This window comes from Glycine max, assembly GCF_000004515.6.
Source record: "Glycine max cultivar Williams 82 chromosome 10 unlocalized genomic scaffold, Glycine_max_v4.0 Gm10_scaffold_107, whole genome shotgun sequence".
NCBI lineage: Eukaryota > Viridiplantae > Streptophyta > Magnoliopsida > Fabales > Fabaceae > Glycine > Glycine max.
The window spans coordinates 11,954-22,884 of record NW_024464676.1 but is presented as its reverse complement, the minus strand read 5'-3'; the positions used below and the strand labels follow the sequence as shown (position 1 = coordinate 22,884).

General features: G+C 30.9%; 1 protein-coding gene across 1 annotated transcript; it reads left to right on the top strand.

Moving 5' to 3' along the window:
* The first annotated feature begins 2,443 nt into the window (after window positions 1–2,443).
* On the top strand, window positions 2,444–10,342 carry LOC100789895 (uncharacterized). The gene is made up of 12 exons (XM_003556957.4): window positions 2,444–2,959; window positions 4,205–4,269; window positions 5,276–5,348; window positions 5,592–5,610; window positions 6,109–6,228; window positions 6,753–6,822; window positions 7,141–7,184; window positions 7,481–7,522; window positions 8,812–8,871; window positions 9,017–9,084; window positions 9,886–9,943; window positions 10,060–10,342. The coding sequence occupies exons 1-12, from the start codon at window positions 2,655–2,657 to the stop codon at window positions 10,147–10,149; spliced, it is 1,014 nt and encodes a 337-aa protein (XP_003557005.1). The 5' UTR covers window positions 2,444–2,654; the 3' UTR covers window positions 10,150–10,342.
* Window positions 10,343–10,931: the final 589 nt, after the last annotated feature.

The window sequence follows — 10,931 nt, the reverse complement described above, 5'->3', positions numbered from 1 at the left end:
CGAACACGTATTTTTTTCGGTCAAAATATACAATTTTCTTTATAAAAAAACAACTTTATTTATAAACAAATAAGACTAACTTAAATCAAATTATTTTCACACATACACAACCTAATTTTAAAAAAAAAATTAAACAACTTCATTTATATAAAAAAAAACAACTAATGTAAAAAAAATTTATTAATAAACATGCACAACTTAATTTTTTAAAAAAAATTAAACAACTTCATTTATAAAAAAAAACACAACTAATATAAAAATAATTCATTACTAAACATCCACAACTTAATTTTTTAAAAAAATTAAACAACTTCATTTATAAAAAAAAAACACAACTAATGTAAAAAAAAATTAATTAGTAAACATCCAACTCTTAATTTAAAAAAAATAAGAAACTTCATTTCTAAAAAAAACACAACTAAATTACTTAGTAAACATCCACAAGTTAATTTTTTTAAAAAAAAAATAAACAACTTCATTTATAAAAAAAAAACACAACTAATATAAAAATAATTCATTACTAAACATCCACAACTTAATTTTAAAAAAAAAATTAAACAACTAATGTAAAAAAAATTATTTAGTAAACATCCACAATTTTTTTAGAAAATAAAATACTTCATTTATAATAAAAAAAAACTAATTAATTATAAAAAATTAGTATTTTTATAAAACTTCCAAAACACACAACTTTAATTATAAAAATAGACAACTTCATTTTTAAAGAAAAAACACTAATTTAAAAAAATAAACAATAAACAAAAACAAACACAACTACTTTTATAAAAAAAAATTTACAAATTAATATTTAGTAAAAATACACAATTTAAATTATAAAAAAAAACATGACATCAAAAACCCAAACCTCATTTTTCATAAAATCTAAAAAACAAAATAACCAAAATAAATACAATAATTCATTTAAAAAAAACAAAATAATTTCTGTTTAAAAAAGTTTTTAAAAAAAAAGCAAAAAACAAAAACAAAAAAACAACTTCCGGAAGAAGTGGTTCTTCCGGAAACATTCCGGAAGAAGTGGTTCTTCCAGAAAGGTCTTCCGGAATTCTTCCGGATGAACCACTTCTTCCGGAAAGTTCCCGGAAGAGGTTTTCCGGGAGTCTTCCGGAAGACGTTTGGTTACTTCTGGAAGAACACTTCTTTCGGAAACTTTCCGGAAAATGTTCTTCCGGAAGAACCCCTAACGGGTCTTCCGGAAGACACTGTCGTCATCCTTTTCCGCCATTTTTTCCGGCGTACTCTAATCTTCTCCCCTCTCGTCTTCTACCCTAAGGTTACTATCCTAAGGTTCCACTGCTGAATCAATACTGGATAGTAAAAGTAATGGAGAGTTAGGGAGACTAACCTCGAAGGCTGTTCGCGGAGAAGACGGAGAAGAAGAAGCTTGGCTCATGGTGTCCGGAAGAAGATGAAAGCTTGGCTCGCGGTGTCACGGAGGATCAACAGGAATGGAAGAAGAAAAGAAGCAGCAGTCTTCCGAGAAGAGGAGCGCGTTTTTAAATTTTTAACTTAAAGGGCAAAATGGCCCATTCACTAAAATTGTTGGGTGCACCAGCAATATTATTGCTGGGTGCACCTAGCATATCCCTCAAAATTTGCCCAATTTGAAACCAGCCCAACCGGAAGGAATCCAAAATAAATAATTACTTTTCCTGAATTATGTGAACATCAATCACCACGTTTCACAAACACAATTTTGACTTATTATATTTTTTAATATTTATATTATTGATACATAATTTATTTATTTTAGCGATGATTAATTTCTATTATTAAACCCGACTAATTATTTTAGTGAAATTTTCTCTTTTTAATCACGTTTATTTTTTTTATCACAAGACTTATTATTCGATTACATTACAAACAATCTTTAACTTAATTTCATTATTAATTAGAAAATCATTTAGTGGAAAGGAAAAAAATTTATACATAGAAAAAAGAGGTGAAATCGTGAAAGTGAAACAACATTGAACACGTTGGTCACACTGATGCACACGAGCCTAGAGTGGACAAAATCCTAGTTTGTACTTAGTATGGATCATTCACCATAGATATTTTGGGTCGAGTGCTCGTGAACCTGCCAAGTCAGCTTCAGTACCAATTGTGAAGTACCTGTCTCTCTGTGTCACCAACGATTGGCCAAACACAATGCCATCAAAGCCAGCGTCGTTACCCAAATAACCAATCTCATACTGCATTTTTTTTTTCTTGCTAACCAATAAACAATGAAAACTATGGAAAAAAATATTTATCAGCGAAATTATATGAAAATATAAAAAAAAAATGTCAGTGTAATTTTATGTATCTTAATAAAAAAAATTCGTGATTAACATTTATTTTATATTTTAACCATCATATCTATAAGCCTCTGTATTTTTATCAACTGTAGTATTTTAATCCTGGAATTATAGTTTAATCACACATAAAATTTATAATTTTTCTCCAAAAATAAATTGGGTGTGAAATCCCATTCAGATCCTCTCTCACCGGATAACTTATACTACCATAAATTAAGAAAAATAAGTTAACAAAACTCAGCTCAATTATTTCACACCATATAATAATCACTTGGAAACAACCGCGCTAAGGTTGGAACTTGGAGGAACTTGTGTCTGTGTGTCCTTTTTTCCAGAGTCATGGCTATGGCTTTGAGTCTCTCCCAATTCCCTGTTCGTGGGTCTGTTTCTTTGCCCAAAAGAAGACTACCCAGAAGAAGCTTTTGCATTAGGGGCATGTCAGAAACCTCTTCCACTTCTTCTGTGAGCACCCAACAAGAACAACCAACTTCTGATAATGCTTCTTCAGTGACAATTGCTCCTCCCCCTAACTTCAAGCCCCCTGAGCCTAAACGCTTTGCAATTAGGCCTGATAAGACCAGTGAAGTGTTTGGAGCTTTGCTTCCTTTGATCTTTCGTTTTGCCACTGGAGTTTTCGTTTCTGGGTAACTATACTCCTTTTCTTCATATTGGATTTTTGTTTTTTCTGTTTACAGTTTTGTCACAAGCGTACCTAAATTCTAACTTCTAAGGCCTTGTTTGTTTGCTAGTTTTCTGTTTTCTAAAATTTGTTTGTCCCATCAGCACGTTTCTTCTTTCTAAAAATTTGTATCAACTTGAAGAAGAGAATGAGAAAACATACCCAGCTGATTCTGTTTTGTTTTGGAAATAATTTTAAAAACTTGATTGAATTTGGATGAGAATTTGATTGCTGAGTAGTGTAAAATTAATTTAGAAAACAGATTTTAGAGCAAAAGAGTGAGAAGTGAATCTAACAAACCTTTTAGTCTTTTGGGCTGTGACTCTGGAAATTTAAGGTTGACTTTTTTTAAAAAAATATATAAAATTTTATTTTCTTAAAACGCGTATGGGGTTGAATTCCTAGTCTGTATCTAGTTTGGGCACAATATTGCTTGGTCATAGATTTTGATAGTTATTGAGTTGAAGTAATTATATAGGAAGAGTGGTGGTAAAATATTAACGGTGGCTTGAGTTGTTTATGTAATTGACTACTTGTGTGATGTTTAAAACACAAGTTAATACATAGGGAAAACTCTAGCTAAATGGTTGCATAAGCATTATTTGACGTTTCAATAAGATAGATTTGAGAACTGCTAGAAGCATCTGAGTTTGTTGGCGTTATGTTATGGCTCTTTTGATAGAAGGATCATGATACTGTGAAAGACTAGTTGGAGTTGGCTTCCCTTGAAAGATGTTATGTTCAGAATTCTACGTCATAGGATTGGTGTCAGCATATATATACATTCTTTGATTAAAGTATGCAACTTAACTTGAAAGTAGCTTCACTTCTAAAAGTATTGTATTACAATTGACCATTTTTTATAATTTATTGTGTTTGTGTGGGTCTATTGAGTAAAATTTATTTTTGCTCAAAGAAGTAGAAGATCATAATTGAGAAATCTTGTTTTGATTTTGGAGTTTTCCTTTCTGTTGGTTGTAAAAAGATCCTTCTGAATGCATAAATGATTCATATGATTATGACTCAATGAATAATTGTATACATAAAGCAAAGCAGTTATTCGAAAACCAGCCCAACATAATTTACTGGCAGACTGCAGATTTTGTGGAGGTGATTTTGGGTATTCTAAAAGGACTGTGTTATATGTAAAAATATATCAAGATATTGGCTGAAATTTTAAACTTTTTGTGCTTTTGTTATGCCATGGCAGGTATTCTTTTTCAATTGTTTCTAAGGATGAAATTCCTACAGACGAATATGCTTTGGAACTTAATGGTAGCACCTACATTCTCTTCTGTTTAGTTGAATACCAGGTTAATTAGGCCAATTGCCTAACAGTCATTAAATATCTGATTCACTTGCAAGTGTTACATGGATAGAGGAAAAACAATGTTACCTATTATTGTCTGGATCGTTATTTTTTCGTTGGTTAGTTTTTCCACGAAATTTGGCTATAAAAGTACATGTCTCTGTGTGTGAAATATTTTGTAAAGATCTCTTTAGCTGTCTTACTGGTGATGAAATATTATCTGATATTTAAATTATACATATCTATTAACAGAAAGTGCTTATAAAGTTCCCAAATAAAATTACAACCATCAATCTTGCATGGTTTGAGTGATAAAGATTTTGTTTTGAGTGGTAGTATCTCTGCAGTTTGAAAAGGAGCAGAGGACATTTTAACCTGGTGAGGAGAGCATATCGCATGGTTTTTGGACCTATGAAAAGGGGTAAAAGGATACTAAAATGACATTGGAAAATGTTATTAAAATGGATTGTATGGTGACTGATATCCCCAAAAATTTGTTCTTTAACCGAGTCCAACTGCATTGCGTGTGATCCATGTAACTAACCTCACTTGGTAGGATAAGGCTATTGTTATTGTTGTTGTTAGTGAGTTTTTTAAACTTAAAAAAGCAACTTTAAAATAAATATTTTTTATATAAGTATTTTTCAAGCAACAGGTAGAATTTGCTTCTTAAAATAAGTAAAAAAACTACTTTATTTTAAGCACAAACAGTTTAGACAAACATATTAAAAAATAAAAAATTGTTTATTTTATTAAAATAAGCGCATATTTCAACAAATAGTTTAAACAAACACACTATCTTTGCACTTTTTTTGTGGCACATTCCTATGTTTTCTGTGACATACAATTTGGAATAAAAATACTTATCTCATAGCAACATCTTTGTGCTCAACCGTTCAAGAATCCCCCCTCCCCCATCTCTTTTTAGTCTTGTCCTTATTTTTCATGTTAACATTAGTAGTATGATTTCAGGCGTTACCATAAAAGAAACAGCAAAATTAGGCCCTCGCCCAGAGAAGCCTATTGAAATATATGAATTTGAGAGGTACTTCATTTTCTTTGACAGTAATTTAAAAATGCTGGATTTATTCTCTTTGCATTCATGCATGAACTAAATACTTCCTTATTCCTTCTTCTTTTCCCAAAGCAAAGTTAGATATCTAGCTTTCTGTTTTGTCTTTGTACCTTTACATTAGACTTTTGGCTTTTTACCTGCCACACTACAGAATTCGCTAATTCCAAGTGCTGTTTTGTTCTTTGATTATATGCCGTCTTGGATCATATGCAGCTGTCCATTTTGCCGAAAGGTATGGATTTTTAAGGATTCAAATAGACTTCTCTTTCAAGTTTTCTTCATGAGAATTCCTTCTCTTTTCAAGATTCTGTTTCCTGCCTTGGTGCAAACAACTGATGGGGTTCCTGTTAGGGGAACTTTTGGGGGGAGGGGGGAGTACAATGCACGTAGTTGGCTGGATATAGACTTGTTATTGTGTGAAGTATATCTACCAAAATGGATTTTCATGATGAGTCATAACCTCTTTACTACCATTGAAATCTTAAACATTCATTATGCTCATCTTTCGATTCTTGGAATTTGAGTGTGGAGATTAACATGGTAGTTCACTTGACAAAAGATAAACTCTAATCCTGCTCTCCACTATCAGGATTAATTGCTATATTTTCCTTTCCATTTATCTGTTGGGTAGAATATTAGGCGTAATAACAAAGTTGTCTTAGTGGTATTCTTCTAGTATTATATTAGCAAGCCTTCTTTTTGTTGTGGGCTAATATTGGACTCCATACAGGTTAGAGAAATTGTTGCCATTTTGGATCTTGATGTTCTTTTCTATCCTTGTCCAAGAAATGGCCCAAATTTCCGTCAAAAGGTTCTAGAGATGGGTGGCAAACTGCAGTTCCCCTACATGGTAAGATTGATTCCTTAAATCAAACAACAAAACAAAATTAGTTTTTTGTTATGATTTCTGATGTATTTTAGAAAGATGGGATTAAAGTTGACTAATCTAAACTACTTGGATGAGATCAATGAAAAAACTATGTTGTAGTTGTTCATGAATTCTTGTGGCTTCTTACATTGTCATTGGCTCCTAAGCTTCAAATTTTAAAGAAAAATGATTATATCTGATAGAGTTCAGAAGGATCTACACTGTGGACATTTTCCTATGGATAAACTACTTTTCCTATTTTGTTCATATAAATATCATTTGATGATGTGAGATGACTTAAATCAAACAGCACAAACAATGATCTAAAGCTGCAGTAAAAAATTTCTCCGTAGAGGTTGCTGCTGAAAGCTTTGTCTTACAATACTTTTTCTTTTCTAGTTATCTATGTATCTATCATCGCTTTCCTTATCTTGCTTCATGATGATTACATAGTGCTTTTGAGTGAGACCTGAGAAATATCGTTTTTATTTGTTTATTGGTTTCAGGTTGACCCAAACACAGGCGCTTCAATGTATGAATCAGATGACATAATTCGGTATTTGGTTGACAAATATGGTTTGTGTCTTCGTATATATTCTCTATTCTGTAATGTGCTTATGCCATGTAGTCTTTTTTCCTGTTGCATTTCAATCTATAAAATATAATTACATATATGGAGAAAATTATATTATTTTAATAATCGGTTAATGTAATAATCGATCACAATCAAAATCAGTCTTCGTTTGAGTAAGTTTGCTTAAAAGAAATTTTAAGATAGTTGGAGAGAAACAATTACTGCCTATACATTTCGGAAATGTGCATTTGGTCACTTACAAACATAAAAGAAGGAAAGTTTAGATATTTCCTTATTTTAGTGTTTTGTCTGTTATGTAGGCGATGGAAACGTTCCTTTATCTTTATCACTTGGATTTTTAACGGTAAGAACCGAACACCATCATCATTGGTTTTTAACCAGAAAGTTGAATTGTATTATGAGGAGGGCTAGCAACACACTTCTCCTAACACATCCTCTTATTGGTTGGTTGAAATTTATTGAAAACTATAAAATTAGGAGAGAGAGTCATTAAATAGAGACGGGACCCACAAAATTTTGTAATTTTCACTCAATTTCAACCAAGAGCGTGTGTTCAAAAAAGTATGTTAAGGAAGTGTGTTGATAGCCTTTCTCTTGTATTATTGATGATAGTATCTAAGGCTATCTTTTTTTCTGCAGACACTAACGGCTGGTCTTGGTATGCTTAGTCGTATTTCAAAGGTATTGTCTAACTTGTTTCCTTTTCTTTAAGTGGGGTGTTTAGTGTTAACTAAGAGAGATGTATTCAATTAAAATTTTAAAAGACTTTTTTTGTTTGTCTTTGGAATTCAATCAAAATTATTAAATAATAGAAATAAGTCTTGTGGTATTCAATTAAGATTACTATGATTTTTTAAGAAATTCAATAAAGTCCGTTAGTATTCAATTAAGATTTTTTACCACTTAAAAAAAGTCTTATGTTATTCAAAAGTATACAAATTTTGATGAATTCTTTATTAGGATGAATTTTAATGAATTTCATGAGACTTTTATGAGAAAATATATATTAAACAATCGCACTCAAACCCTTGAGATTTCATGAGACTTTCTTTATTTTTTTCCCGATAAATTGACATATTTTTCTTTTTCCATCATACACAATTCTCTGTCTCTTTATTAAAAGCAATAGACATTCATAAATTTTTTTCTCTTTCAACCAAATGGTCAACATGCCCTAGAATATGTGATGAGATATTTTCCCAATTCTTTAAATTTGGGAGGCATCTTAACTATGTGCTTATACATATAAATGCACATTAATATATACGAACATGAGAAATATATAGTTTTAATGAATGTAAAAAGTTGACTCATATATAAGTGGATAAATATATAAATTAGGTTTGAAATATTGTTGGATATGTTTTTTTGTTTTGTGGGATCGTTGTTGTGGAAATAACTACAAGTATCCATACTATTGGCACACATTGTGGTATATAAGTTTTTGTGCTTGTAAATATGTTAGGGAAATTAATTTGTTATCTAACAGGTTTAGAGTTCTTTATATAACATGAGTTTTATTTAAAGTGTTAGGTGGACAAAATTTTTGGATCTTTATCAATAATTTTGAATGTTTTTTAACAATTCATGGAGTCCTTTAAAATCTTAAAATCATGTCCTTTCAAATGTTATGAATTCATATTTTGTAAATTCATTCAAATCTAAACTACAAAATCCTAATCATAAAGTAAAGTCTTTTAAAAAAATCTTAAAATCATTACATTTTTACAAAGTCTTTTAAAATCCACATAATTTTTTTATGCCAAAATAGTCTTTTAAAATCCTAATCCAATACAACCCTAAAGTTTATTGAAAATAAAAAAGGTAATCTTTTCTCCAAAATAAATCAAAGGAATTATTAGCATATGCTAAGATGGCGGATACATGCATGAATTTCATTTTTAGTTGTCATTGGGATTTCACTTTTATCAGTGCAAAACATACTATAAACATTCGATAATTGTTTTCAGGGGACTACTTATACTCCAGCGAAGTTCCCTCCAAAGCCTCTTAAATTATGGGCATATGAGGTTGGTCCACAATATACACAAACCATACACCCTAATGCTTAATGAATTCAGGACTTTTATCTCCAAATTATAGATCAGCATGCATGATAATGTAGCCATTATCTGCTGGAACAGAATTTTAAATTTGAATACTTGTTTCTTTTAGGGGTCTCCTTTCTGCAAACTTGTACGTGAAGTACTTGTGGAATTGGAGCTGCCACACTTGCTTGTCAGGTAAAACCCATGTTTCTGAGCAACCAACTGGTAGATTTGATTCCCAATAAGAATATTTTTGGGGGGTTGTCATAGAAAACTTAATTTCTTGTCATTTACAGTTATGCAACTACATTTATCTTATGGAGCATTCTTGGATCATATTCTTTGGCCTTTGGATGAAGAATTATTACAATTTTAGTGGGGTAAAATGTGTTTTGGTTTTAGTCCTACACCTTAAAAATGGTAATGTGGTCTTTATATATTTGAAATATGGTGGATTTCATCCCTTATCCTATACTTAATTTCGACTTGACCATTGGCAAAATCCACCATATTCAGAAATACAATGACCGAAACAACTGCATTTAAAATGTTAAAACCAATTTTGACCAAATCTCAAGGGACGCATTTTATCCATTTTAATGACTAAATAGCTGCTAGCTCTAATAGTTATATTTATCAGCAAAAATTAATAAATAAAAATAGTAGTTGTATTTTATATACACTGGGGTCTGGAGGCGGCCTAATCTATGCAACCTTACCCCCATTTTCATAGAGGCTACTTCCATGACTATAACCCATGACCACTGCCCACAAAGAGCAAAGCTCATCCTCTACACTTCCTCTACATTAATTAGGATAAAAAAAATATCCTTTCATGCATTGTCATCAAGTGAATTGTAAAACATTGATTTATGGTTTGTGATTCTAACTAAAGTGTCATACAAAAAAAGAAGAGTGATTGCAGCAGGGCTGTATATATCTGTATTATGTATACTTTTGTGTTTTCATGTTACTTATTTGAATGTTTCATTTTAGTTGTGCTAGGGGTAGCCCAAAGAGACATATACTTTATCAGAAAACTGGAACTTTCCAGGTACGTGATTTTCCAAGTAGTGAGTTTGTCAGGTTTATGCAAAGCATAGTTGTTTCATGGCATGGTATTTGTTTTGTGAATGCTGATGAGTTTATGGTTATGGTTCACACTCACAGGCACCTTTTTTGGAAGATCCAAACACTGGGATAGAAATGTTTGAAAGTGCAGAAATCATAGAGTATCTAAGAGCAACATACGCTCTTTAGTAAGTGATGCTATGATAGGGAGAGGCTTGTAAGGGTTTTTAAGTCTCATGATATGCACCTTCATTTCCTTTTGTAAATGTAATTGCTAATGGTTCTAAGTTCTAACGGGTAAATCAAATTTTCTCTATATAGAAATTTCAAATAGTGGAATCAAGTGCCTCAATATTTAGCAATGGTTTGAGGTGGTTAAAAATGTGGGTTGCTAAGTAGGGTTCTGTTTCGTTCTTTTTATTTGGGACCCTTTTCAATTTCATTCATCATTATTGCGCCTACAGCTCTAATAACTACATAATGCCCTTGAAAATGATTTTTCATTCTTCAAGTTTGAACAATTTATTACGTTTAAACAGGGGTCTCTACTTTAATGGATTGAGTATGGTTCATGAATTGATGTAAATTTTTTAGTATTTATCTTTGATTCTTAAGAAAAAAAAAAGATTTAAATATATTTTTATTCCTAGAGAATTTATAAATTTTGCATTTGATTCTTAAAAAATTGTTTACTAAATTTGCATTAGTCCCTAAAAAAATTTATATTTTGTATTTTGTCACCACCATTATGTTGCTTTGTTAAGTGGTTCCTAAAATATTTTTATATTTTTCTTTGGGTCCCTAGAACTTTTTTATCACAACTCTCCGTATGTTTTTTATCAAATGCAAAAAGTTAATATAGTCAATGTAACAATAAAAACCAAATAAAAAAAATCAAGGACCAAAAAAGTCAATAAATTTTATTAGAGGTCAAATGTAAAATTCATTAATTTTTCAAGAATAAAACATAT